Source organism: Drosophila biarmipes, chromosome 2R, assembly GCF_025231255.1.
Source record: "Drosophila biarmipes strain raj3 chromosome 2R, RU_DBia_V1.1, whole genome shotgun sequence".
NCBI lineage: Eukaryota > Metazoa > Arthropoda > Insecta > Diptera > Drosophilidae > Drosophila > Drosophila biarmipes.
The window spans coordinates 9,312,680-9,336,449 of NC_066615.1; the positions used below are offsets into that span (position 1 = coordinate 9,312,680).

Below are 23,770 nucleotides of genomic sequence, written 5' to 3' on the forward strand. Positions count from 1 at the left end.
GCTTCCTGTCCAGAACCCCCAAGTCATACACAAACAAGTTCTAAGGCAACGGCTTTGCAGTGTACGTGCGAAAGATAAGCCCTGAACAGAAATAGATAAGAAGACAGTTTGAAAAAATTAACGTTCAACGAGGAACTGTAAATTTTATAAACGTTATCATGTTCAATTTAATTTCATGATTTCTTCAGTCGCTTGCAACTTAATTTTGATAATCTCCCGAATTCATTTGGCCAGCTGATAAACTCCACCCGAAAATATCAGCTTGTGCTCCCTGACTTTGCGCTGCAAAAAGTGCTTCAGCTCGTCCTGAGTAAACTCGACCCCGCCACTGTGGGAGGCAAACAACTTCAGCATCTGGTGGATGCGGTCTATTGGCATGGAGTCCAGGTTCGTGAGCATGCCCACAATGTAGGACCAGAAAACCTAAGTAGGAGGATTTCATGTAAACAGTTCCATAATTGGGATAGTTAAAGCAAACTTACTTGTAGTTCCTCTTCCCTTTGGTCACTGGCTGAAGCCATTGCGGATTCCAAATCCTCTTCGTCGGCTTCTGCCAGACTCATATCCTCGAACTGGGATTTCTCAGACTCCTTTTCCAACAGAGTGAATACTCCTGGTGTCGTTTCCGAAATCAACCCGTGATTTTGCCAAAAACTCAGACGACGCCTCAGAGCAGAGGGTGGAACTTTTGTAATAGAACTCAGGTCCTCGATAGTCCATTCATCTGAAACACATTATTTTGTCGTTATATAAGCAAAGCATCTTATTGTGGATGCATCTTCCTTACTCTTGTTCTGGAAATGGTATATGATGACCGCCAGCGTGGGGCTCACAACCATTTCCATGGTTCGGTCGCCGATTTCAATTTCAATATTTACACGACCAGTCACAGTACGCCAGTTGAGCGTACGGTTTCCTTTGTAAGCCTCATAAGCCTTTGTGTACTTCTTGAACTCATTTTCGATCTCTTCGGGTAGTTGGAGACTCTCCTTATTGAATGAAGGCCAAAACTGTGCAGAAACAATCAGCGAGGAGATGTCGAACAACTGATCTAGAATAAAAGAGGTTCCATTAAAACAAACAGAATAATTTAAGATTGAAAGATACCCACTTTCAGTACGGTTGCCATCGCTATGAATGTGCGCGTTAATCCTCTTCGAATCAGTAACGTCTTTCAACATCACCTCGCAGCTGTGTAGTAGGGATTCCCCGAAGCGTATCTTCAGCAGTTCCAGATTACGAATTTCCTTTTCGGAATTAAAGTCCAACTGAGCCAGCAGTCTATCTGCCATCAGATTGCGGTACTCTGTCATGAACAGCTCCTTACTTCCGTATATATCAACCACCATTGATATAATGTCCGCCGACCTCATTTTCCGCGAGCTGTTGTACTGCATTACACTGGCATCTATTCCAAACGGATCCGGTTCCCAATTCTCCCAGTTGCTGAACTCATCGGTGGCAGAGTCCTTGCCCTCCTTAATGGACTCTCCCTTGGCGAGTTCCTCGGATAAGTCAGTGGGTCCCTCTTCAGTGAGCCCCGTCACCACACGTCGCACCGTGTCGTTACGCTTCCGTAGGTAATCTTTGATGGGAGCTGTTACCATTTCCAAGATCACTCCTGTATTATCCAGATGACGAATAGCTTTAATCGCCGCCACATAACCGGTCAATATATCCATGGTGTTGACCCCAGGATGCAGAATCCTTGCTTCCAGCGAGCTTCTGAGAGATTCAGTGAGGTAGACTCGCATATCAATTTTCTCCATGCAAATCTTCAAGTCATCTATGGCCGGAATGGAATCTGGATAATCTATATAACATTTTTCAAAAAAAAAATTAGTACGACCATTTATAATGATATATGAAAATGCATACCAATAATAATGCTGAAGAATTGCCCAATAACGCTCTGAGCAAATGTTTCGTACATAAAATAAGTTAGTTTGACTTTGAAGGATTTAACAGACTCGGGAACTTCCGAATCGCTAATGCTATCTTTGCACTTCCATTCTGTGAATATGTTTGTTAGCCAGGACATTATAACATCCGAGAGCCACTGCAATGGGATAAGTTTTTTAGTTCCAAGTGATCAGTAAAGAGGATATCCACTCACAGTTTCTAGCTGCTTGAGGTGACTCCTATCGAAAATGCCCATGCAGGTGTCGTTGATATGCTCCTTGATTTTGAGCTTAATGAGGGCTGTTAAAGCACTCCCGGTTAGACGGTCTATGAGGTTCATCTCGAATAGCTTCATATTGGTCTTGTTGACCATTTCCGTCAGCTTCTGGCAGCAGCACTGCTCCACATCGAAGTTGCACCCGACGCACAGCAGCTCATCGAACACATCGGAGTCTGAAAGGCAGAGAATGATAAATTTGGAACTGCTTGATAATGTCTGTATATAATATATACCAACTGTGGTCAGGGCGAGATGTGAGGCTTTAGTAAAGAGCTTGAAGTGCACCCAATAGAAGGCCCCGACGACCACACTAAAAGTGGGAGGCAGCTGAGCCAGCAAGGAGTCCCTCAAGCTGTTCTTGATCCCATCCTCCTGCATTAACTTAACCGATTTCGGGACGGGTTTTTCCTCGGTTCCAATGAGCTGGATCAATCTGGGTTTGACCTGCATCAGGCTCAGGAAACCATCGTGCAGTTCGTTGATGGCATCTATAAACTGGGTGAACAGGCGGTTCTTATCGGGCAGTGCTTCTATGGCCTGAGCTTGGTCATCAATCCCGCTCTGCAGTTCCGCCGGGACCAAGCCGGCATGAAAGTGTTTCCAGAACTTTGGCACCAGGACATTTCGAATAGTCGACTGGATTTCGAGATCAATCAGGGCCGCGAAGGTGTCTATGCTGCCCAACATCTTCAAATGCCTTCGCACATTTTCGAATACCTTCTGCTCAACTGAATCACTGGAAACCGCGTTCTGAACGAGGATGGTGGGCTAAAGAACATATCATTGTCAGTTAATCAACGAAGTAAACCTACCGCTCCACCCAAGACTGGGAAAATCTTTAACACATTCGCCCACAAGGCATCGAAGTCGCTCATTGTTTCTGCTTGATTACTTTTGACAATAGAAAATCATTTCTCAAATTGCAAAATCAAAATGAGAATGGTGATGGCAGTGTTATTATCGATAAAGCGGGTTCTTATCGATAGACGATGGATTCTTTATTCATTAGATACAATATATCTGAAAACTTGAAATACTTGCCTCTTTAATTATGAAACTTATGTTTCCAGGAAAATCCTATTACTATGAGAGAGCAAACCCATTAAAGCCGCCTGATGAGTTGCCATTTTCATCATCTACCCCATAAACACACAACTTTTTACTGCATACTTTATATTAATGGATACGGTTGAGACAGTAGCCAAATGTAAAAAACAGCAAGATGTTTAGAAATATATCTTCATGTTCTGGCACACACAAAACAATTAGAATTAAAATTAAAATTGCATACGACTTATTTACATACATACAAATTGAGATTTAAGAGCCAGCGTAGATCTGCATAGGAATAGTGTTAGATTGCGAATTTATTTAATTTTATTGTACTGTGTGCGTCACCCGACACACGCCGTGTTTTAGCCAATATGAATTGGTTGCGGATGCCAGTGGCTAGCGACTTAAGGAGTATAACTAAGAATAGTTTCTATCGTATCTTCAAATGCGTCTGCTGGTGCTTTTTCAAGTGGTCGCTTCTCACGAATCGGCGACAGCACTGCGGACAGGCGTAGGGCTTCTCGCCAGTGTGCGTTCGTATGTGGCGGTTGAGGTCGTCCTGCCGCTTGAAGCGCTTCTCGCACTGCCGGCAGCGGAAAGGCCGATCCTGGACGAACTGCGGCATCCCGTAGGTGCCGGGACCGTCCGCCGGTGGTAACTGAGAGAGGGTATGTACAATTTCATCGACCGGCTCGTATTTCACCTCGGGCTTGGCCTGGTCCAGGAAAGGTGGCAGCTGGTTCTGGCCCTGACTCGGGTGCTGGTGCTCCGGGGCCACGATCTGGTACTTGTCGCTGTGCTCTGGCCTTTCCAGTTTGATCTTCAGTGGCTTCTGGTGGCTGTCGACGGACTGCTGGTGCTGGTGTTGACTCTGCTGCTGATGATGGTGGTGCTCCATGGTAGGCTCCCCGCAACCTACCATCGCGGCTATGAAGTGAAAGCCCGAGTCTGACTCCGACTGGGAGTGTTTTTTTGAGGGCTTGAGTCGCATGCCGCCCCCACCTCCGCTTGTCGGCAACGATTTCTTCGTCGGGCTGCTCTTCAGCTGGCGGTCGTGGGTGGCCAGGTGCTTGGTGAGGTGGTCGCTGCGTGAGAACTTCTTGGTGCATTGGATGCACTCGAAGGGCTTCTCGCCGGTGTGCGTCCGCAGGTGCCGGTTGAGCTCGTCAGAGCGCGTGAATCCCTTGCCGCACTTGGGCTCGCTGCAGACGAAGGGCTTGATGCCCGTGTGCCAGGTAAGGTGGGACCGCAGGTGGGAGCTCTTGCCGTAGCTCTTTGTACAGTTGTCGTACGGGCAAACGAACTTACGTTTGGGATCGGAGGAAGGGGGTGTGGCCATTAGCTTTACACTGGGCATTATGCGGATCTTAGAGTTGCCGTTTTCGCCGTACGCGGAGTCCTCCTCCGGCTCAGTCTCAACTCCGTGGTGGGGCACGTTCTCCAGGTTCGCGTCGTTGTGCTTGAGCTCCTCGAAAATCGTGGAGGCCCGTATAATCATATCGGACGCCTGCTCGTGAATGTTCGCGCCGCCTAGCGTGGGAAACGCTGGTGGTGGTTTCATGGGTTCTATGGGCGTTGATGTCGTCAGCATTTGGGGTGTGGGCGTGTTGGGTATTACTTGTGACATTGCGCTTACGTTCGGGGTTCGCTGGCGGCTATCTAGAGTGTCTGGAATCGAGAACGGAGGTGCTGTAGAGCCAGGTGGGCGTGAACGGAGCTCTTTAATTACCCAAATTGCGTTTATCCAAAACTACACTCCTGTACAGGAAACAGCATTCAGTGGGCGTCGGCCTCGGATTTATCAGTTTTGTGGTCCCTCCTTACCATAGCCAGCACGGAAAACAGTCTACATTAGATTCGGGTGCCCCGCGCACATTTTCCAATGGCTTTCGGCTAGCGCGAATGCATTTTCCAGCGGATTTACTTATTTTATTTTTTTTTTTTTTTTTTTAAATATTAAGTTACTTCCTTCCGTGAAGAGGGAAGAATTATTTGGCCGCCCCGTTGGAACGGGTTAACGCCACTGCCAATGTATGAAATTAAATTTCAAGAAAAACAAAATTTAATGGACAGCTATGTAAATATCGTGCAGTAGTTTCTGGTGATGTTATGATGACAATGAACGATGAGCGATGACGATGAACGATAAGCGATGAAAATGTTATCAATATGTGTGAGAAATTTTAATTTTGAGATTTTGTGAGTTGGTATAAGCGTGGATGGTGTTATAGTGTGTTAAATGAGCAGTGTGGAGTGTGTTGTATTAGATATTAATATTAGCAGCTCGAATGAAACTGGTAATCGATGTCCAATTTTCAATTGGTTCATTTCCAAGTAAACGATAGATATCGTTATATTTAAGTAGTGTTGGATAATTTTGTCTTGTTGGTGTATATTTTGAGCAATTTAACAAAATATGCGAAATGTCTTCATTAACGTTACACGAATCGCATAGGGCGTTATCGTAGACTTTCATTTTGGAAAGTGTGTATTTGTCAAAAGCATGTCCGCTTAAGATTCTGTTTAGAGTCTTCGTTTCTATACGGTTGAATAGGTGTTCTTTGTTTTTAAACCAAGGCTTGGAAGTGGTATATGGTGAGAGGAGAGAGTAACCCTTGTTACGCTCTAATGAGAACAGACTGTATTCACGCTCCCAGTCTTGTTTTATTTGCGCGAACATATGATTGATTGCGTCCTTAAGGGTCCATCTGACGGGTGCGAAAGAGCCGTTAATTTTAGCATTTTTAGCCGCTGTATCTGCGAGATCGTTTTCCCAAATATTGGAATGGCTTGGAATGTGGTGAAATTCTATGGATAGCAGGGTTGGGTTGTTTATGACTTTTTTCAGAATGCATTGAGAGATGCAGTTTTTGGAGTTCGTGTTCTTTATTGTCTGGATGGCACCAAGACTGTCAGTTAAAATTGCTATTTTGGAGAACTTTTTTGAAATACCGAAGTCAATGGCTTTTTCTAGGGCTGTGAGTTCAGCAGTCAGCGACGATAGTTTTTTGTCGGTGTAGAAACTTTTTATCGAATTGGAATTTAAGTGGACAAAGGCACCTCCTGTAAAATTTTCCGACACAGAACCATCCGTGAAGATGATTTCCATATTTTTTGAGGTTAAACTTCTTATTTTTTCTTTAAATAAAGAGAGAATTATAGTCTCGTTTGCCATTTTTTTATTTGTACAAGTACCTTTAAAGAAATTTGTGTCAACTGAAATCTTGCGTGTGGACAGAGAGTAAGGACAAATAGGAGCAATACTATCCAGGATATTTTTAAATTCAGCATAAATTCTACTGTAACTAGTATTTTTGGCTACAAAGGAGTTTGACAGAAGCGACGCAGATGGTAGTCCATGAGCGAACGTTTTGGCCAACTCCTTCGCTGTAGCGAATTTAATCCTATAAGCTGGAGGAAGTTCAGCTGCAAGATTATAAATAATATTAATTGGAGTCGATTTAATAAGTCCTAAGGCCTTTCTAAGGTGGAAATTAGCATGCTTATTTATATTGTTTTGTACTGATTTTGATATGTTTGAAAAAGAGGAGCAGGCGTATTCATATCTAGTTCTAATAAATGCTTTATAAAAGAGTAGTGACTTGCTTGGATGTACTCCGAAGCGGCAACCACTGAGCATTTGAATAAACATATTCGTTTGATTCGATTTAGAGATCGTTTTATTTACATGCTGAACAGACGAGTTGTTTGAACTTATGACTCTACCTAAATAATTTATACTATTTACATTTTTTAAAATAATATTATTGCACAAGATACTTAAAGGTTTTTTTCTTAGATTAAAATGAATGGTGGCTGATTTGTCTGGATTAAAAGTAAGATTATTAATATTGCACAGTTCCATAAACCTATTTACTTTTTGTTCTAATTTCTCTTCAGCCATCGAAAAGACTTTGTCATAACAGACTAGAAAGAAGTCGTCAGCGTACTGGAACAGAATACTGTCATGGTCATTACTTAAGCTGTGAAGCTCAGCTGTATATAAATTAAAGAGGATTGGACTCAGACAACTACCTTGACTAACTCCTTTGTTTACAGTTATCTCTGCAGTACCCATAGTGAGAACTCTTTTACTAAGGAAGTTTATAATGAAATAAATATGATTGTGGTCGAAACCCAAACTAACTAATTTGCTACCCAGAATAGGGATATTGACGGCATCAAAGGCTTTACTTAAGTCTAAAACCGCTGCGGTAACGTGGAAACCACGAGCTTTTAGGTTGGCTATGTTATTTATTACATCGTTGATGCATTGGGCAGTAGAATGGTTTTTTCTGAACGCATAGGATCTTGGTGGCAGAATTTTATTTTTATTAATGTACTCTTCCATCCGCAATTTAATCAAACCTTCTAAGCACTTAAAAGTCACACTTAGAAGGCAGATAGGTCTGTTGTTGGTAATAATTGAAGAGTCTAGATTTTTTTTGGGAACAGGTATAACCCTTATTTTCCGCCACTGATCTGGAATAAACCCATTGTCTAAAGTAATGTTTAGCAGGGATACCAGTTTTTCTATTTGACTTAAGGGTAGAGATAGAAGCATTCTGTATGAAATGTTGTCAAGACCCTTAGCCGAGTCTGGGTTACGAGAGTTAAGGAAGTCAAGAAGTTCACGCGCTGAGAAATTAGAGTTGGTATATCTATAAAGCAGATCAGGAGAAAAAGATACGTCAGGACACATCGCAGTGTTGGGAGCTGTGGCTATTTGATTGAGAAAATCTCTATGTTCTGAGTCAGATATTGCACTGTTTGACGGTTTAATTTGTTTAAAAAGTTTAAGATTTTTGATTTTGTTCCACATATCTTTCAGAGAAGAGGGGTTAGAAATGTCTTCTGCTAGCTTATTGAGGTTTTCTTTTCTCATTTTATAATAATAGTTGTTAAGTTTTTTATTACTGTTAATATAGGCAATAGCATCAGATTGTAGTTTGGATTTAAAATATTTTTGTCTGCACGCGTTTCTTAATCTAAACAATTTTTCACATACCTCGTCCCAATACTTTTTTGGAACATATCTATTGTTTGTATTTATTTTAATTGAATTATTACAGTGTATTGTTTGGGATAAGTTGGAAATGCTATCTAACGTTGTAATTTGAATTTTGGAAAAGTCTTTGATTATTTTATTATGGTTAAATTTAATAATATTAGTCGAAGCAGAAATTTGGTCTATTTCAATTAAGATTGGGAAATGATTGCTATTTGATATTTTAGAATTTATTGAGGACCAGTTAGAACAAAGATTGCTACTATTAATGAAAGTGAGATCGAGTGTTGAAGTATAGGATGGGTTATGGGAGTAAGTTGGAGAGCCGTTGTTAAGGCAAAAGAAACCGGAGTGTAAGAGGGAATTTTCTAAAATACCGCCTCTGACATCTTGAGTATTATTACCCCAAATGCTGGATTTGGCATTGAAGTCACCACCTATGACAGTTAGACCACTCGATTGAGCAGCAATAGTAAATAGATCATCGCAGCCTTGTTGAAAAGAATTAATGTCTGTGCTGGGAGCAGCATAGACACTGAAAATATTAATATTATTTCTTAGGTTAATTGTACGGATACCAATGACTTCTAAGCTAATATCACAGTTGATTTGTTTAAAGCGTATGTGTTTTTTTAAGTAAATTCCAACGCCTCCATAACCATCGTTACGCGGCTTACATACAAAATTATAATTTGCCAAGCTACACATGGAATTATTGGAAATCCATATCTCTGATAAAATTGCTATGTCTATGTTATTGTTTACTAAGAATAATTCTAGTAATTGTTTGTTATTATTAGCAGTTAAGCTCTGAATATTATACTGTAGGATTTTTATTGTCATTTAAATAATATAACTTTATGTTTTATTTTCAAATGAAAACAGATAGACAAATGAAAGAGAAAAGAAAAACGAATAAATAAAAAACAATTAATTTAACAGAAAAAAAAAAAAAAAAAAAAAAAAAAAATCAGAAAAATAAGTAAATAGATAAATAAATAAATAAAAAAGTTATTATTCAAAATTAAACAAGTTGATTAATTTTGAACAAATCAATTTTTGAGTTTGTAAGTGCTATTCTGTTTCTTAAATTCTCTAAAAAGTTTCTTGATTCAGGTACTAAATTGGTTGTTTCGTTGACTAGAAATGAGGATATTTCAGAAGCTAATTGATTTAAGCTATTCTCCGCAGCTTCAAGAGCTGGATTGTCTAAAAAAGGTTGACTAGAGGGTGAGGAACTAGGTGGATTAGAATGAATGAGAGAAAACTTTTCGTTTGGAGTGTACTCATGTTCATAAAGAGCAGCTTTCCAGCTGATCATAGTGTCGCGTGAATTTTTATCTTCGTTTTTCTTGTTAAGAGAGTTCTTAACAACCTTATTAAAAGGGTTTTGTGCAAATATTTGTTGGGTAGCTATTTTGGTATTATTTTGTAACACTGGATTGGCAGATTTTCTTTGCCATGTTGGCTGGGGGAAGTGGGTTAAGTCGTTGGTGTCGACTTCATCTAAAATTTGGAAGAGAGAGGGGTACCTAATCTTCGTTTCATTTCGTGATAAATTCTCAATAGTCATACATTTCTGGATAGCGTACGCTCTCTTACGAGCAGGGCACTCAAGAGAGGTGGCTGGGTGATTTTGTTTGCAGTTGGCACAAACGAGTTGATTACATTGTTGTTCTCTTGAATGCGAAAGAGAACATTTACTGCATTTTTGTTCAGTTTGTTTACAATGCTGAGCAAAGTGATTAAATCTAAAACAACGAAAACATTGACTAAAAGGAACATATGGACTAACATTAATTTTGGTGTACAGGAAGACAATCTCGTTGGGAATTTGAGTACCTTTAAAAAGAATCTTAACCCTAGGAGTGTTAATAAAAATATCTTTATTGTCTCGGTCCTTAGTCTTCACACGAATTATTTCTTGAATAGGTACTGGAGAAGAAATGTACTCCTTAAGTTCAGAGTCGGAAAATTTTGTCGGAATATTAAAAATAATACCCATTTTAAAAATGAAATGCTTAAGAATTTTAGGTTCGTAACCATTACTTTTAAGATTTGAGGACAGGATGCTATTAGCTGCCGTTGCTGACTTGCACTCAGCCTTGCAGCGCCCATAACCAATCTTATTTACTGAAATTATATCTTTAATATTTAATTTTAGCAGGACAGCATTTAGTTCAAGAGGATTTATAGGAACTCTTCTAGGTCGGTTTTCGCCATTGGTTTCACCAATTTTGTCTATGTAGACCACAAAGGGTCCCTTGTGAGCGCTGCTGTACGAGTATCCGTTGTTTTCCAAATTTCCACTTTCTCTCTTCTCTTCTTTGCTAGCAGGATCCGTTATAGCTTTACCACTTACTTGGCTGGTTGGACTCGGATGACTTACAGGGTCAATGACTTCTTTCATCACAACTTCTTCGCTTTCCGATTCTACTAAATTGTTATCCGTAGGTTTTTTCTTTTTATTTAAGGGCGATAATTTCGGCCTTTTAACGTTGCTCAGCTCCGAATAAGGGTTTTTACCCTTGGCCTCGGAGGAGGCCATTTTTCTTGGAGTAACTTTACCCGTAATTGATTGTTTATTTAACCAATAACAACAGACAAATATTTATAAAAGGTATTAAACGTATATATTACGTTATATTTTTGTTTTGAAAAAAAACAGAATAAGTAAAAATCGGTATCACACACTGCTCAAACACCTCCGTTGCATGCAACAGTCAGCACGCGAAAGTTACTTATTTTACTTTATTTTATTTATATATTGTAGTACATGTATTTAATTGCGATGAGATATATCGACTAGTCGATAACTGCTAATGATGCGAGTCGCATTCGTGCGTGAAACCAACTATCGGTTGCCCTCATACAAAATACTGCAAAATGCTGTCTGTTATCGATACTTTCCGATGGTCGATAGGTTTGCTTTGCCCATCCCCAATCTGCACTGAAGCAAATTCCTGGAAATGCACATTAGCCTATTGCTAACAACACAAAATGCCTAAGTCCGAGGAGGCTGGCGTTACTCAACTGGCCAAGAGGCAGAGAAGGAAGCAGACTATTTGGACGCGCGAGAAGATTGCCAGGCTGATTGAGCTGTACCGCGCATCGGATTGCTTGTGGAACCACTACTCCGAGCTGTACAAAAACAAGGACTGCAGGGCTAAGGCCATCAGTTCCATCTGCGACTCCCTGGGGATAACTAAGAACGACTATGGCAAGAAGGTGCACAATCTTCGTAACCAATTCAATTCGGAACTCAAGAAGCTGGAGAGACGACTTGAGGAGTCTGGAGGGGACTCCGAGAAGACCTGTCGATGGGAGCACTTCAAAACGCTGATGTTTCTGCGTTCTGTGATAGAACCGCGCCCAGGGTATCAGCAGGGACCTCAGTGCAAGGTGCGCTACCTCTATCTCAATCTGAAACCCATATGTTAAGCAGTCTTTCCTTTATATCTGTAGAAAATGATCACAAAGCTGGACTTCAGTTTCTCCGAGCAAGAAGCGGAAAAGCACAGTCAATCCTCAATAGAAAGCTTGGAGTCCGTGTTTGTAAAAAACGATGTAGAAACCAGTGAGGTTCCAAAGGTCAGCGAACCCACTCCTTTGCCTCCCGAACCTGCGCCGCCGTGCAACTCATCTGCTCCGAGTCGATTGGCAGAATCACCCACTGTTTCCGCGGCTGTTCATATACCACCCAGTGGTCGGGACCAATGGGACGCCTTTGGCGAGTTAATCGCCAGTGAATTCCGCAACCTGAACTCCGAAGTTTCCCGCAAGAGGCTGAAGCGAAGGATTATGCAAGTTATGCTAGAAGTCGGCGAGGAAGATGATCTTGAGATTCCAAGTACAAACAGTTGATTTTAGAATTAAGTAAGGGCATCGTTGTACAGTTCAAGTAAATTTTAAATAGATACAGCACACAGAATACTCAAAGGCATTTTGTATGTGCATTTTAAGCACCAATCTCAGTAAACCGGAAGTGGACAAAACTTCACCCTGTTGAGCAATAAAAGATCTGGATAACTTGTACTTGCTACTGGTAATTAATTTGCATATTTATTCGGTAGAGGAGATACATGTGTAAAATCAATGGGACCTAACATTACGAAAACAGTCGACTGCTGCTGGAAATTCTTGAAGGACTGAGGAAAGCACTAACTTCAACAGATTATAAATAGGTATGAGATTATGAGACGTACAATTGTCAGAACTTAAAGTCCTTAATTGCCTGCGGCAGATCAGGTAACTTTATATCTTTAATCTGTTGCGGAATGTTCATACTCTTTACGGCGCTCACAGCCCGCGCTGGCGCTGCCGAAATACCCGCCTCCTGCTTGACGATCTTGTTCTGCTCCTCGATCCTGGCCATAATGTCGTTCATGTTGGTCTGCAGGACCATTCCCCCCATGACCAGTTCTGAAAGAATGTTAGGATGACAATCCAGTAGGGATACGAGTGAGTTAGCTTCCAAACCTGAGAGAATGTGGTGGACGGCATCGGCGTGGAATATGAGGTCCAGCTCACAGACGTTTTCGAAGCACTTGTCAAGGGTTTCCACGAAGACCTGGATCAAGTCAAGGATGCCCAGTTCGCTCTCTGAGGAGTCCACACAGAAAACAAAGTACAGCGTGGCATAGTGTCTGTAGATAAGCTTGTAGTCCGATCCGCCAATTAGGCTAGAGAAGGAATGGGGGTTAAGGTACTCCGAGTGTATGCCACCAAGTATTACTCACCTTCCGCCCTCCAGAAAGTTGCAAACATTGTCATCCCGCTTGGAAACCAGCTGAAACGTCTCCTTGATTATTTGTTGCTGCAGGCTTTCATCCTGCAAAGAAAAGTCATGATAATATGGAGAACTTGCTAACATGATGAAGCACTTACGAAATACTGGTAGAATTTCGACAGCCTCGGCTTCCCATGATTATTAAAGACAAGTATAGCTTTTATCATTTCAGTTTCTTTGACGATTAAAAAAAATGTAAACGTTTAAACTGCCAGCTGTTTTGCTTTTTCGACGAGGGCTGCAAAATCAATACTTGGTGTAGGTTTTAAAATATCGATATTTCTTGAAGCAGAAATTTATTTATTATAAAATAATAAAAATAGAAATATTTAAACAGCTTCACAAGTTAAGTTGTTACTAAAAGCAAGTAATTGTTAAATATGACAGTCTTTTTCCCTAAAAGAGTTGTAAGACCCCTAATAATTACCCATCTCTAATATCTCTAACCTCGCGGTCCGCGTTTTGTTTATTTACCATTTTAATGATAATATGGATATTTTAACAAATGTAAACTTCAACTGCAGGTAACATTGAAATATTTTTTCTATATCTTATTGTTAATAACTATTTTTTAGGGTGAGCTCGGTTTTAAACAAGGAAGTGAAGCAATATGGAAAGCAGTTCATGTTTGATGCGAAAGAAGAGACTTCCTGGACCTCCGATGAAGTATGTATAACATGTTTGTTAATTAATTTAAAAACATATTTGTTAAATATCAGCGTTTTTCCAGGGAAGACCCCAGTGGATCACAGTCAGTTTTGATGAGCCGCAAAACATTTCAGGATTTAGCTTTCAGTTTCAAGGAGGATTCGCTGGTCTGAAATCGGAACTGATTATGTTCTCCGCTGATGGTGCTGAAATACATCAAGAACCCTTCTACCCAGAAGATATAAACTCCCCCCAGCTGTTTCAGGTTCAAGATGCAGCCCGGGAGAAAGCCTGCTCAAAGATAAAGTTCATCTTCGAGTCCAGCACAGATTTCTTTGGCCGAATCATTGTTTACAACCTGCAATTGTTAAGCTAGTCCTAAGTAGTTATGTACCACACTCTATGCTTATCAAAGTGTATAAAATTGGACAATTATCTATCTCCATTTGTTATCAGAAAACATTGAAACGCTAATGGCTCGGTCATGGTTATCAGCCATAAATTAAGCTGACTCATCCTGCCTCTGCTAAAACTGATGGGCTATCAATTTCATTAATTTAATTTAGACTGGGTAAGCCCTTTAAGGGTTGATAAAACCCCTGTGGATGTGTCAAAGTAAACGATAAATTTAATTAATATTTATTTGCTTATGACATTGGACCAGGTTCAAGGGGACCTCTTCCACGCCATTCCCTAATTAGAATACCATTTGCATGGACTTCGGTCGTGGAACACGCAACTTCTATTCGAAGGTGACACTTCAAAGCAAGTCTTATCTGCCCTCAAAAGCGTTTTTAGGAGTTTCACCCAATTCAGTTAAAAGTTACGTCATATATATTGCACCAAAACCATTGTTTATTTGTCCAAAACCACAAAGATAATTTTAGGCATAGCTAATATTTCGAATGCTTCAGTTAGACGCGTTGTCCATGAGATGAAACTATGCGGCCACCGAGATTTCCAGGCGGGGGCAGTTGGGGATTCCACATTCCAGGTCGGGGGATGCGTCCTGGTGCCAGCAGCTCTCCGAGTTGCAGAACATGCATCCGTTGGGCGAAAGCGGGACGTTTGTCGAGAGGTCCACCATTTCCCACACTTTCTTCAGATCGGTAACCAGGGCGTTCATCATTTCGAAAGTGTGGAATGGAGTGGGGGCTAGTCGAAGTTTCTCCTGTCCGCGGGCTACTGTTGGGTAATTAATCGACTGCAGGTAGTGTCCGAATTGTTCAATTAACACGTTTGAGATTTGACTGCTTTTCAGAGGGTCTCCGATCTTGATGGGGATGATGTGGCTGGGCGTTTCTTCGACGGGGAAACCTGAAATTGGCGAAATATTATCGTCAGTAAACCGAAAGTTAAGTGCCTTTTTCTATACATGGCAAATGGCCACCACATAAAATTAAAAATAAATCGAAAGTGCGAGAATAACCTTCAATTCGCGTTACATAAAGTCTAAAATTACATACCTTCTCGTTTTAGCAAGTTTTTCAGGTAGGACACGTTCCGCTGGTGCATGTGGCGGAGCTGCCGACCCTCCTCCGATGCCAGGATGTTGACAGCCTCCAGGGCCCCACAGAGCACAGTGGGCGGCAGCGAGGTGGTGAAGATAAAGCCAGCCGCATACGATCGGATCATGTCGACCAGCTTTTCGGACCCGGCTATGTAACCGCCAATGTTGCCAAACGCCTTGCCGAGGGTTCCCGATATAATGTCCATTTTGTGCAGCACCCCGTCTCGCTCACCGACCCCGGCTCCATGGTCGCCGTACAATCCCACGGCGTGCACCTCGTCGATGAACGTGATGGCCCCGTACTCGTGCGCCACTTCCAACAGCTCCTCAAGCGGGCAGATGGCCCCAGTCATGGAATGTACCGTTTCAAATGCCACGATCTTGGGCACGCTCTTGTCCGTTTGCTTCAGCAGCTGGTGCAAGTGGTCCACGTCGTTGTGCCGGAAGATGTGCTTGGGCACGCCGCTGTTCCGTATGCCCATGATCATGGAGGCATGGTTGCCCGCATCCGAGAAGATCTGGCAGCCAGGTAGAAGCTTGGCGAGCGTAAAGAGAGTGGAATCGTTGGCCACGAAGCACGAGGTGAACAGCAGGGCGGCCTCCTTTTGGTGGAGCTCGGCCAGCTTCTCCTCGAGTCGCTCGTGATGGAGCGAGTTGCCCGAGATGTTCCTGGTGCCCCCCGCCCCCGATCCGTGCATATTGAGGGCCTCCTGAACAGCTCTCTTAACACTCGGATGGGCGGACATGCCCAGGTAGTCGTTGGAGCACCACACCGTGATGGGCTTCTCCGCTCGCTCCGAGTACTCCAGGGCGTGGGGGAACAGGCCGTCGCCCGCCAGACGGTTGACCTTCTTGAAGACCCTGTAGGAGTGGTCCCGTTTCTTCTTCATGATCTGCTCGCTGAAGAAGCGCTCGTAGGGAAAGGTCTCCGAGGAGGAGGCAGCCTTCCCAGGGTCAGCGGATGCGAGGGCACCAGTAGTGGCCCCAGCAGCGGCACCAGCACTTGCATTAGCCCCCGTCGAGTAAGACCTTGTAACACTTGCGGCGACGAGTGAAAGTTTCTTCTCGCCCGCACCCAAGGTCTTGCCGACCACGGGGCAGTGGCTCCCGTAGGACTGGCACAGCGTCTCCGCGTAGTTGCGGATGAAGCTGGCGGTGAAGCGGTTCAAGAACGGACACTGCATGACGAGGCTTTTTTCCCACTTTTGAAGACCCGACCTAAATCAGCGAACTTTGAAAGTGAAGTGAGGTCTCTCGAAAATTATGCAAGAGTTGGGGGAGGGTGAGGCGGGCCAGTGTGGCCGTATTTCCGTGTGCAAAATACTGCTTGCCAAAAAAAACAGCTGTCGCGGAAAAATACCAACAAACACATTCAAACAAGTGTTTGTTTCGTTTTTCAAAAAAAGCCGTTACTTTTTACTAAAATATTTGAAAAAAATCTTAATTTTGTTGCATTTGGATAAATTTTTAAGTAACTCTAGTTCAATTTGATAAAAGTTTCATCATCCACGATCGCAAAATTGTCCTCCCGGAAATGACGCAAGTTCTCGTTGAAACACTTGCTGCTTTCGTTATGCAGTTTAGTCATGACCGGTTTAATGTTTTTGACTCCTGCAGTCTTCGACAAGTCTGAGAAGTAGTCAATCTTAAAAAAAGAGGAAACACATTGAAACTGTATAGTAAATTAAATAAAATTTCAATCTCACCTGTCTGGGACCCAACATATGAGCATGACGCTTCCTGTAGCCATCCTCCCAAAGCTTGGTCATTCTCTCGTGGGTATCCTTAAGCATTTCCTCTGCGGATGGCAGCTCGTTCGATCCATTGTAGTAGCTCATGATGAACCTGGCCTGGATATCCATCATCTGGGCGGCACAAACGTAGAATGGCAACCCAATCAATGACATCGACGGGTTCCGTATGTTAATGCACTGCTTGTACAACTCCTGGACGTAGTTGTCCTCCACATATATTCCTGAGTTCACTGTCAAAAAGGGAAAGGCGTACTTGTATCCTGTGCAAAAGAAAATGGTGTCGAACTCCTCGTAGGATCCGTCCACGAAAAAGGCGCCATTCTCGTCGAGTTCCCGAACATCAGGCTTCTGCTGGACATTCTCAAAGAATATGTTTTCTCCTATGTCAGTCAAGTGGTGACTGATGGTGACACGTTTCGCCGACCGGGAAATAATGTTAGACAGGTCCATGCCACTTGGACCAGCGCCAATAACCAGAACGGATTTCCCTGGGTCATCAGAGATATTTCATATAAATAATCATATCTTATTTAGAAACACTTTTTGTGCGAATACCTTCGAAAACCTCTCTTGATCTGAAATCGTGGCTGTGCAAATACTCCCCCCTAAATCGATTCATATTCGGAATTTTACTATAGTTCGGGGTGTGATAGTGACCGTTGGCCACCATGACCTTATCGAAGTACTGCAACTCAATCTTGTTTGTAACCACATCTTTATAAAGCACCTGCAAACAGTTCGTTGAGACAATGGTTTACCTAAACTGACCCTTTAACTCACTTGCCACTTTGCATTCCTTTGCACCACTCGGATAACATAGGTATTGAACTTTATGAGCTTTTTCAGTTGGAAATGATCAGCGTATTGGTTCAGGAAGTCGCAGATCTCGTCGGATCTCACGTAGGAAGCCTCGTTCTGTGCAATTTCAAAGTCCGGAAAGCCCATTACCTCCTTGGGCAGGTTGGTTCTAGCGTATAATCACAAACATCTCATATCTGTCTTAAAGCCGTAAAGTCGTAAAGTACACCTACCGCAGGTTTTTGTACATGCTGCTGTGGACGTCAATGCCATTGACGACACCCGTGGCCTCATTGTAGACCCAGGTTCCTCCGATTCGGTCGGACAGCTCAAACACAGTGGTCTCGAAGCCGTTTGCAATCGAGTGTCGGGCACAGCAAAGGCCCGCAGTTCCAGCCCCAATTATGCAAACGCTCATTATAATTACACTTATGGCTTTTTATTAATTGTTTCCAGGTGCGATACGCGGACCGCTTTCTACTCTCCGATTGCCTCAGCGAAACTGAGGATCGCATCGTGATGAACTCTATGGCTTCCCCACTTGTATACCTCCGGAAAAGCAGGGTACTTGGATTTCTTTGGGAACTCGGAATGTTTATAAATAATATAGGTAAGATTGCGCTGGAAGTAGGGAGATTAAGTGTTGTGCTCCTCAACAAGTACTTTGGTTACAATAAAAGAGTATTTCTCATTCGCTCTGTGCTAATTTCTCTGTAATCGCACTGATAACATTATAGAGCATAAGGCACACAGGGCTGCTGTATTTGTTTTGCTTTTTTGTTTATAGGCTTATAATTTATATATTTATTTTATTGATATTTGCGTTGCTGATAAGGCCACTAGCATAAAACAATGTGCGGTACGGAGGCTAAAGCGTACTCGATTCACTCCTTAGTTCAAGGTATGGGTGTTCGTTGCAAGAAACCCAGGGGTAATATATGGGTATTTTTCTTGGCCCAGTCACTTCTTCTGTCTGTTCCCACGCTGAACAACGCAACCAAATGTGAGAAAATTTGCATGGGTCAGGTAAATTCTGACAGTACGTGCCTCAGTCAGTGGGTGATCGTGAAGAACGTCTAACATGGGACTAGCGGCCTGCATATGCACCAAAGTGCTCCAGCTGGCAAGTATCTCTTCAAGATCACCCTCGAAGTGACCCAACCGATTTAAACTCATTCAGCCTGATGAAGCGGAAAGCTTTTAAACAGGGAAACCTAATCAGGTCGTGTGTATTTCATTGACAGATTGCCACAGTGGCTGCCCTGATTGTGAAGAGACTGTCGGACAAACATTCGGAGAGGGTGTTTGCCCTGAACAAAAAACAGTCCAGGGAATGGACACTTCTGAACAACATCTCCTGGTCGAAGGAAGGCGACGACTTCAGCACTCTCACCTTCGTGGGCTACACCTTCATCTCAGCAGTTTTGCTACTCACAAGGTAATTACTTACCATGATTCATCTCTACCTTTTAAAAACTTGACTTTTCTTTTAGAATCATCGATTCAACCTCGAACTACAGCACTTGCGAAGTAGTTCTGTTGACCTGTGGAGTTCTGTTCTTCACTATAGAGGGTAATTTATGGGTTTCGATATAGCTTCAGATCTTCAACTTTCTCTTTCAGGACTGCTCATATTCTTCACCGTCGAACAACTGCCCGAGAATCTCCTGATCTACGCCTACGTCTTGGGAAGCCTGTCTTTTATCTGTGCAGCGTTGTTTGCTCTGGACCTGCTGCTCTTCAAGAACTTGCTCAAGCTGAAGAACTCCACGGCGCAAACAGATCAGCTGAAGGAAACAGTGGCCCTAAAGGTGTATAACTTGTCCCAGGAGCCGAGGACAAGCTGCTGCAGCAGTAGTCCCCGAACTCACATCGTCAATGAAACGAACAAGAACTACTTACGGACGGATTTATAGAGCCCATTCAAACAAATCCTTATACATATCTGCATCTTTCGTTACCTTTATTGCCGTTGCTTTTCGAATGTAGTGAAACAAAGTATGCTTTATAAGATCGTGCTGTTAAGACAACTAATTGGATTTCGTATGTTAATAAAGTTTTGGACATTAATCAACGCTAGAAGCGGCCTCAACTAATACACAGAATCGAATGTATTGAGAATGCTAACAGTGTGGACTATAATAATAAAAGGTTTGGGGCTCAGAACAGTAAAAACGACACCCTCGTCCTGCGGGCGTCCCCCTTGGCTCTTCGAGCCATCCCGTAATGTCAGGGAATGTCGCTGCTGCTCGTCGTCCCCTTGGAATCGCACATTCCGCCGGCCATGTTCTCGTTAGTCCTCTCCGATGTTAGTCCTCCGGTGATTCCAGTTAAATTTAGTTTGTACTGCAAGGCGGATTATCACAAGGGTCGGTTAAAAGGGTCGCTTATCGAGGGTGGCAAACTTTCACAGATTGTGACAGCAGAAATAAATTATTATATTGGTTAAACACAACCCTTTAAAGGAATATCATAAGCTAGGATATTTTAACTGGGATGTGTAAAGGATGTTCTTGGAGCGTTCTACATTTAGCGATATTTTCTATAGAACTACGTCTTGAGCAAGGACTAATTGTCTACAAATAGTTTGAGCTCGGGATGCAATGGGGGTTTTAGCTTTTCACAGATCAAATAAGCTTAAACAAATTAAAAGGTCGACAGGCTAAGTTCATGCGATAGCTCTTTCTATAGAGACTTTGTGTTTGATATACAATAGTAGAGTAAGTAGACTGTTATCAAAGCATAAAACCAAAGCAAATATCCTTGGGTCCGTCGAAACAAACAAAAATCATCTAAAATCATAGGTACCTGTAATAATGCATGCTTTAATATCACAGTAAACTATAAAACTCATACACATCGAAACTTTGGTAGTTTTAACAATACGAGATGGCCGCGTGGCTGGGCTTCGACCTATTTACCTTAGTTGCGCACTCAAAGCACTTCGACACTACTTTATTGATAACGTTCATAAGGTTCTTGGTTTCTCTGATGACGTGATCGACCTTCACAAAAGTGGCAGCTTTACCAACCGTGTGGTCTTTGACTGTAAATTGCAGTGCTTGGACAAAAGTCGGCACTCTATCTAAAATGTTAAGGAGATCCTTTTTGTTGTCACTAGCGGGCACCTGGGGATAACAGGGTCAGTACAAGGGGCTCTTCCGAGGCAAGGATACCCGTTTACCTGGTATGAAAAGTGGCGGAGGACTTTGTAAAGTCGATTGGCTTCCTCCGCAAAATATTCGGCTTGAGTAAACAAATCCTGGGTTGTTCTTAAAGAACCGTTTCCCTTGGTAAACTGATACATTAGGAAAGCCATCGCCGACATGTTCTTAGCTCTCTTTAGTATGTCGTTGTCGTCCGACAAGTCTTCGCTCCATTTTGATTGATATGTGTTTAGATCTCCATTGTTTTTGCCTTCGAGGCCAGAATACTCAACCATTTCTCCATCTTCTGTTGCAGGTACACCGGATTTTGTTAGTTTATCTGTGCTTTCGCATTTCTAGGGGATTAGGGATATCACTTAGGAGCAGTCTTATGGGGGGCACGAGATAACACCTACCTCAGTTTCAGCTTCTCTGTCGTTCTTAGTGGTATTAATTGATACAAGGATCTTCTTGGCGATCATAGAGATCTCGTTCGTCAGCCACTTCCACATGTCCGAGAAGGACTCGAAGTTCTCGTTGGCCGCACTGCTGTTGGAGTACTTCCACAGGATCTTGGCAGCGATGAAGACCTGCGGCCCGTAGATGCGCAGATTGATGGCCAGGCACTTCGCCTGGACCTGCAGCCTCTCCGTGGGCGCTATGTGCTGGAGCAGCTTGCAGATGTCGAAGATGTGGTCACAGCAGTCGTGGAACTTCGTGGAGCGCTGGTTGAGATTGTCGATGTCGTAGTTCGTTGCCAGGACGTGGAACGATTTGACCAGCTTGGAGCAGATCTTCAGGGACTCGTTGAAGTCCTCGATTTGACTGGACACGGAGACCACGAGCTGCTTGCACAGCTCCTCCAGGCTGCTGAGCATCCCCAGCTCGGGGTCGTCGCGACCCTGGCCCTTCACCTGGACCCCGGCACTCTCGTGCTGCTCCTTCATGATGTTGTTCAGGTACAGGTCGAACTCCATCTTGCAGCTGTCGCAGTAGGACAAAATGTTCTTTCGATGGTTGTGACTTATGTACGGCGAGTCTGTGAAGTCGTGCGCCTTCTCGAAGAGCTTCTCGAAGGCCACCGATAGCTCCTCGCGCAGGTCCAGGCTCTCGGCACTCATGTGCTTCCTGAAGTTGGTGTTGTTCACCATGCGCCCAACGCCCGCCGAGGAGGCCAGGTTCTTCTCCGACTTCCACAGATCGTCGTCCAGGAAGTTAAAGTAAGCGTCGGAGTTGTTGTTGCCCTCGTTGTTGCCGTCGTAGTAGCTCATCTGGTACTTGTACCGCTTGATCAGGTTCACAATCCTCTTTATTGTCGTGTAGATGCTCTCGTTCTCGTAGTTCGGATTGCTGGCCTGCTTGTCGAAGGGCATGTGTTTGGCCGAATCAAAGATGCTGTCCTTCACCACGAAGTGGATGAGGTCCATGGCCCTGCGGATCTGGCAGAAGACCGTGTCCCGGTTCTCCTTCACGATCACACAGTCGCTGTGGATCAGGCTATTCTTCGAGGACGTCAGCAGAATGGCAATGGACTTCTCCAGGATCTGGCGGGCCGAAAACATCTGGGCCCGCCGCCGTTCCTCCTTGAAGGAGTTGCGGTGGTGGCCAGTGAGGTAGGCCAGTTCGATCATCTCCGTTCCGAAGACGGAGAAGGCGCGCACGAATTCGGTGAAGTTCATCACCGACTCCAGCTTCTCCAGGCTCTCGGAGGCTCGCTTCTTGGCGGTCAGGAGCTTCTTCACAACTATAATGTCCACTAGGAGGAGGATGCGCGTAACAGAGGACAGCAGCGACCTGGCCGCCAGGATAATGGCGCCGTAGTCCTTCAGGGGCTCAATGTGGTGTCGCAGCTCCATACCACCCAAAGGCGATATATCACAAAGGCGTTCGATTGATTTTCCTGAAAATAAGTTGGTTTTTAGGACTCCCCTTAGGAGGTACTTTGAAAAATAATGATTATAGTACAGTGTACCTGCATCTCTAGCTTCCTTTGCAGCCTCGTACATGTCTCCCTTGATGTCGATATTCTCCTCGGCAATTATCTCGCCAATCGTTATAAATCGCTCCACAGCGATGTTCAGTAGGTGTCCTATGTTTCCAAAAGTGGACATGATTTGCTCGTTATCCATATCACGAACTCGAAAGCGTTGATTCTGGTGGGGAGTGGGGAAAGCATATTGATCAAGTTTCAGGGTCAATCAATAACCACAGACGATTAAGGCGAGGCAGCCAGTGAACTTGGTGGATATTACGAGACTTTCCATGGCCGGTCAAGAACTTACGTTTACAGTTGATTGAGTGATTCCGTACATGTTAGACTCGTCAATTCTCAATAAAAAATTGATTATATATTCTTAAATATCCACAAAAGCGTATTTCAGGCATGTAACATTTTTATTTACTTCCTATTGATTTTTCTCAATACTGAGGCTAGCAGAGTTGAGTAGACATTGAAACTAAATCAAGTATTTGGCACTCAATAATACCGTCACTGATTAATGCGTCATAGTACGAGGGTTAATAGGTATAAGCTCAAATAAAAGTCGATTTTTCAGCCAGCGAAAGCTCCTTAGCTTAAAATTAGTGTGTTATATAGCTAGGTGTCTGTAAACAACGTGTTTACTTGTGGGCAAATATATGTGTATGCCCCCAGATTTGTGTGTGATTCGGACTCGAGCTTGTACCAAATGGGTCTGCGCAGGAAGTCTGCGCACGAAAACCATGTAGTTCTGGAAAGTGCAACAGTTTCCCATTACAAAGGAGGCGGAAATCGATTTTAGGGGCAGAATACGATATTTGTTGAGGTGCAGCAGGAGTAACATTGCAGAGGTCCTGGGTGTGATCGAACACATCTGTATTTTTTCAATGTTTTGTTTTGAACT

General features: G+C 43.2%; 10 protein-coding genes across 12 annotated transcripts in view; 3 read left to right on the forward strand and 7 right to left on the reverse strand.

Moving 5' to 3' along the window:
* LOC108026650 (inner nuclear membrane protein Man1) overlaps positions 1 to 10,957 on the reverse strand; it is an 80,463-nt gene extending 69,506 nt beyond the window's left edge. The window contains exon 1 of one of the 2 annotated variants that reach the window (XM_050887788.1): positions 10,812 to 10,957. The gene's annotated coding sequence lies outside the window, so the exon portion shown is untranslated. The remainder of the gene's footprint in view (positions 1 to 10,811) is intronic. The other variant, XM_050887786.1, reaches the window with a different exon arrangement.
* Positions 108 to 3,144, reverse strand: LOC108026685 (anaphase-promoting complex subunit 2). The gene is made up of 8 exons (XM_044092461.2): positions 2,995 to 3,144; positions 2,416 to 2,932; positions 2,117 to 2,355; positions 1,879 to 2,059; positions 1,112 to 1,813; positions 788 to 1,051; positions 483 to 724; positions 108 to 423 (listed from the first exon to the last, which is right to left on the reverse strand). Exons 1-8 carry the CDS (start codon positions 3,055 to 3,057, stop codon positions 223 to 225), a joined length of 2,409 nt encoding a protein of 802 aa, XP_043948396.1. The 5' UTR covers positions 3,058 to 3,144; the 3' UTR covers positions 108 to 222.
* Positions 3,339 to 10,957, reverse strand: LOC108026864 (zinc finger protein Xfin). Of its 2 annotated transcripts, none has more exons than XM_050887794.1 (3): positions 10,812 to 10,957; positions 4,965 to 5,258; positions 3,339 to 4,903 (listed from the first exon to the last, which is right to left on the reverse strand). In XM_050887794.1, exon 3 carries the CDS (start codon positions 4,860 to 4,862, stop codon positions 3,666 to 3,668), a length of 1,197 nt encoding a protein of 398 aa, XP_050743751.1. In that variant the 5' UTR covers positions 4,863 to 4,903; positions 4,965 to 5,258; positions 10,812 to 10,957; the 3' UTR covers positions 3,339 to 3,665. The 2 variants fall into 2 exon arrangements, with proteins under 2 accessions (XP_050743751.1, XP_050743752.1); XM_050887795.1 differs by having other exon boundaries at positions 10,938 to 10,955.
* Positions 10,958 to 11,171: 214 nt separating this feature from the next.
* LOC108026865 (uncharacterized) lies at positions 11,172 to 12,162 on the forward strand. Its single transcript, XM_017098051.3, has 2 exons — positions 11,172 to 11,645; positions 11,709 to 12,162. The coding sequence occupies exons 1-2, from the start codon at positions 11,244 to 11,246 to the stop codon at positions 12,105 to 12,107; spliced, it is 801 nt and encodes a 266-aa protein (XP_016953540.1). The 5' UTR covers positions 11,172 to 11,243; the 3' UTR covers positions 12,108 to 12,162.
* A 111-nt stretch (positions 12,163 to 12,273) lies between these two features.
* Positions 12,274 to 13,288, reverse strand: LOC108026961 (AP-3 complex subunit sigma-2). Its single transcript, XM_017098176.3, has 4 exons — positions 13,131 to 13,288; positions 12,983 to 13,074; positions 12,723 to 12,925; positions 12,274 to 12,665 (listed from the first exon to the last, which is right to left on the reverse strand). The coding sequence occupies exons 1-4, from the start codon at positions 13,197 to 13,199 to the stop codon at positions 12,454 to 12,456; spliced, it is 576 nt and encodes a 191-aa protein (XP_016953665.1). The 5' UTR covers positions 13,200 to 13,288; the 3' UTR covers positions 12,274 to 12,453.
* A 102-nt stretch (positions 13,289 to 13,390) lies between these two features.
* On the forward strand, positions 13,391 to 14,115 carry LOC108026962 (nuclear receptor 2C2-associated protein). Its single transcript, XM_017098177.2, has 3 exons — positions 13,391 to 13,556; positions 13,608 to 13,698; positions 13,763 to 14,115. Exons 1-3 carry the CDS (start codon positions 13,522 to 13,524, stop codon positions 14,054 to 14,056), a joined length of 420 nt encoding a protein of 139 aa, XP_016953666.1. The 5' UTR covers positions 13,391 to 13,521; the 3' UTR covers positions 14,057 to 14,115.
* Positions 14,116 to 14,513: 398 nt separating this feature from the next.
* LOC108026918 (5-aminolevulinate synthase, erythroid-specific, mitochondrial) lies at positions 14,514 to 16,479 on the reverse strand. Its single transcript, XM_017098129.3, has 2 exons — positions 15,147 to 16,479; positions 14,514 to 14,997 (listed from the first exon to the last, which is right to left on the reverse strand). Exons 1-2 carry the CDS (start codon positions 16,372 to 16,374, stop codon positions 14,621 to 14,623), a joined length of 1,605 nt encoding a protein of 534 aa, XP_016953618.1. The 5' UTR covers positions 16,375 to 16,479; the 3' UTR covers positions 14,514 to 14,620.
* A 155-nt stretch (positions 16,480 to 16,634) lies between these two features.
* Positions 16,635 to 18,228, reverse strand: LOC108026538 (senecionine N-oxygenase). Its single transcript, XM_017097486.3, has 5 exons — positions 17,976 to 18,228; positions 17,725 to 17,911; positions 17,500 to 17,671; positions 16,897 to 17,432; positions 16,635 to 16,835 (listed from the first exon to the last, which is right to left on the reverse strand). Exons 1-5 carry the CDS (start codon positions 18,158 to 18,160, stop codon positions 16,668 to 16,670), a joined length of 1,248 nt encoding a protein of 415 aa, XP_016952975.1. The 5' UTR covers positions 18,161 to 18,228; the 3' UTR covers positions 16,635 to 16,667.
* Positions 18,229 to 18,724: 496 nt separating this feature from the next.
* On the forward strand, positions 18,725 to 19,847 carry LOC108026488 (uncharacterized). The gene is made up of 4 exons (XM_044092242.2): positions 18,725 to 18,865; positions 18,987 to 19,180; positions 19,236 to 19,315; positions 19,366 to 19,847. Exons 1-4 carry the CDS (start codon positions 18,824 to 18,826, stop codon positions 19,656 to 19,658), a joined length of 609 nt encoding a protein of 202 aa, XP_043948177.1. The 5' UTR covers positions 18,725 to 18,823; the 3' UTR covers positions 19,659 to 19,847.
* LOC108026903 (alpha-catulin) lies at positions 19,678 to 23,559 on the reverse strand. The gene is made up of 6 exons (XM_017098113.3): positions 23,171 to 23,559; positions 22,861 to 23,041; positions 21,305 to 22,788; positions 20,927 to 21,244; positions 20,664 to 20,870; positions 19,678 to 20,088 (listed from the first exon to the last, which is right to left on the reverse strand). The coding sequence occupies exons 1-6, from the start codon at positions 23,198 to 23,200 to the stop codon at positions 19,972 to 19,974; spliced, it is 2,337 nt and encodes a 778-aa protein (XP_016953602.1). The 5' UTR covers positions 23,201 to 23,559; the 3' UTR covers positions 19,678 to 19,971.
* Positions 23,560 to 23,770: the final 211 nt, after the last annotated feature.

Excerpts from the sequence above, each read along its gene's own strand:
- LOC108026685 (XM_044092461.2), bottom strand. The coding sequence starts at position 3,057 with ATGAGCGACTTCGATGCCTTGTGGGCGAATGTGTTAAAGATTTTCCCA. Across the intron at positions 1,814-1,878 it reads ATTCTTCAGCATTATTATTG|ATTATCCAGATTCCATTCCG; the intron begins GTATGCATTTTC and ends AATGTTATATAG. Across the intron at positions 1,052-1,111 it reads CGATGGCAACCGTACTGAAA|ATCAGTTGTTCGACATCTCC; the intron begins GTGGGTATCTTT and ends CTTTTATTCTAG.
- LOC108026864 (XM_050887794.1), bottom strand. The coding sequence starts at position 4,862 with ATGTCACAAGTAATACCCAACACGCCCACACCCCAAATGCTGACGACA.
- LOC108026865 (XM_017098051.3), top strand. The coding sequence starts at position 11,244 with ATGCCTAAGTCCGAGGAGGCTGGCGTTACTCAACTGGCCAAGAGGCAG. Across the intron at positions 11,646-11,708 it reads AGCAGGGACCTCAGTGCAAG|AAAATGATCACAAAGCTGGA; the intron begins GTGCGCTACCTC and ends TTATATCTGTAG.
- LOC108026961 (XM_017098176.3), bottom strand. The coding sequence starts at position 13,199 with ATGATAAAAGCTATACTTGTCTTTAATAATCATGGGAAGCCGAGGCTG. Across the intron at positions 13,075-13,130 it reads CGAAATTCTACCAGTATTTC|GATGAAAGCCTGCAGCAACA; the intron begins GTAAGTGCTTCA and ends TTTTCTTTGCAG. Across the intron at positions 12,926-12,982 it reads AACTTTCTGGAGGGCGGAAG|CCTAATTGGCGGATCGGACT; the intron begins GTGAGTAATACT and ends TTCCTTCTCTAG.
- LOC108026962 (XM_017098177.2), top strand. The coding sequence starts at position 13,522 with ATGGATATTTTAACAAATGTAAACTTCAACTGCAG. Across the intron at positions 13,557-13,607 it reads AATGTAAACTTCAACTGCAG|GGTGAGCTCGGTTTTAAACA; the intron begins GTAACATTGAAA and ends ACTATTTTTTAG. Across the intron at positions 13,699-13,762 it reads CTTCCTGGACCTCCGATGAA|GGAAGACCCCAGTGGATCAC; the intron begins GTATGTATAACA and ends GCGTTTTTCCAG.
- LOC108026918 (XM_017098129.3), bottom strand. The coding sequence starts at position 16,374 with ATGCAGTGTCCGTTCTTGAACCGCTTCACCGCCAGCTTCATCCGCAAC. Across the intron at positions 14,998-15,146 it reads AAACTTGCTAAAACGAGAAG|GTTTCCCCGTCGAAGAAACG; the intron begins GTATGTAATTTT and ends CGCCAATTTCAG.
- LOC108026538 (XM_017097486.3), bottom strand. The coding sequence starts at position 18,160 with ATGAGCGTTTGCATAATTGGGGCTGGAACTGCGGGCCTTTGCTGTGCC. Across the intron at positions 17,912-17,975 it reads AGCATGTACAAAAACCTGCG|AACCAACCTGCCCAAGGAGG; the intron begins GTAGGTGTACTT and ends ATTATACGCTAG. Across the intron at positions 17,433-17,499 it reads ATCAAGAGAGGTTTTCGAAG|GGAAATCCGTTCTGGTTATT; the intron begins GTATTCGCACAA and ends CTGATGACCCAG.
- LOC108026488 (XM_044092242.2), top strand. The coding sequence starts at position 18,824 with ATGGGACTAGCGGCCTGCATATGCACCAAAGTGCTCCAGCTG. Across the intron at positions 19,181-19,235 it reads GCAGTTTTGCTACTCACAAG|AATCATCGATTCAACCTCGA; the intron begins GTAATTACTTAC and ends CTTTTCTTTTAG. Across the intron at positions 19,316-19,365 it reads TCTGTTCTTCACTATAGAGG|GACTGCTCATATTCTTCACC; the intron begins GTAATTTATGGG and ends TTTCTCTTTCAG.
- LOC108026903 (XM_017098113.3), bottom strand. The coding sequence starts at position 23,200 with ATGTACGGAATCACTCAATCAACTGTAAAC. Across the intron at positions 23,042-23,170 it reads TCACTCAATCAACTGTAAAC|AATCAACGCTTTCGAGTTCG; the intron begins GTAAGTTCTTGA and ends ACTCCCCACCAG. Across the intron at positions 22,789-22,860 it reads AAAGGAAGCTAGAGATGCAG|GAAAATCAATCGAACGCCTT; the intron begins GTACACTGTACT and ends ACTTATTTTCAG.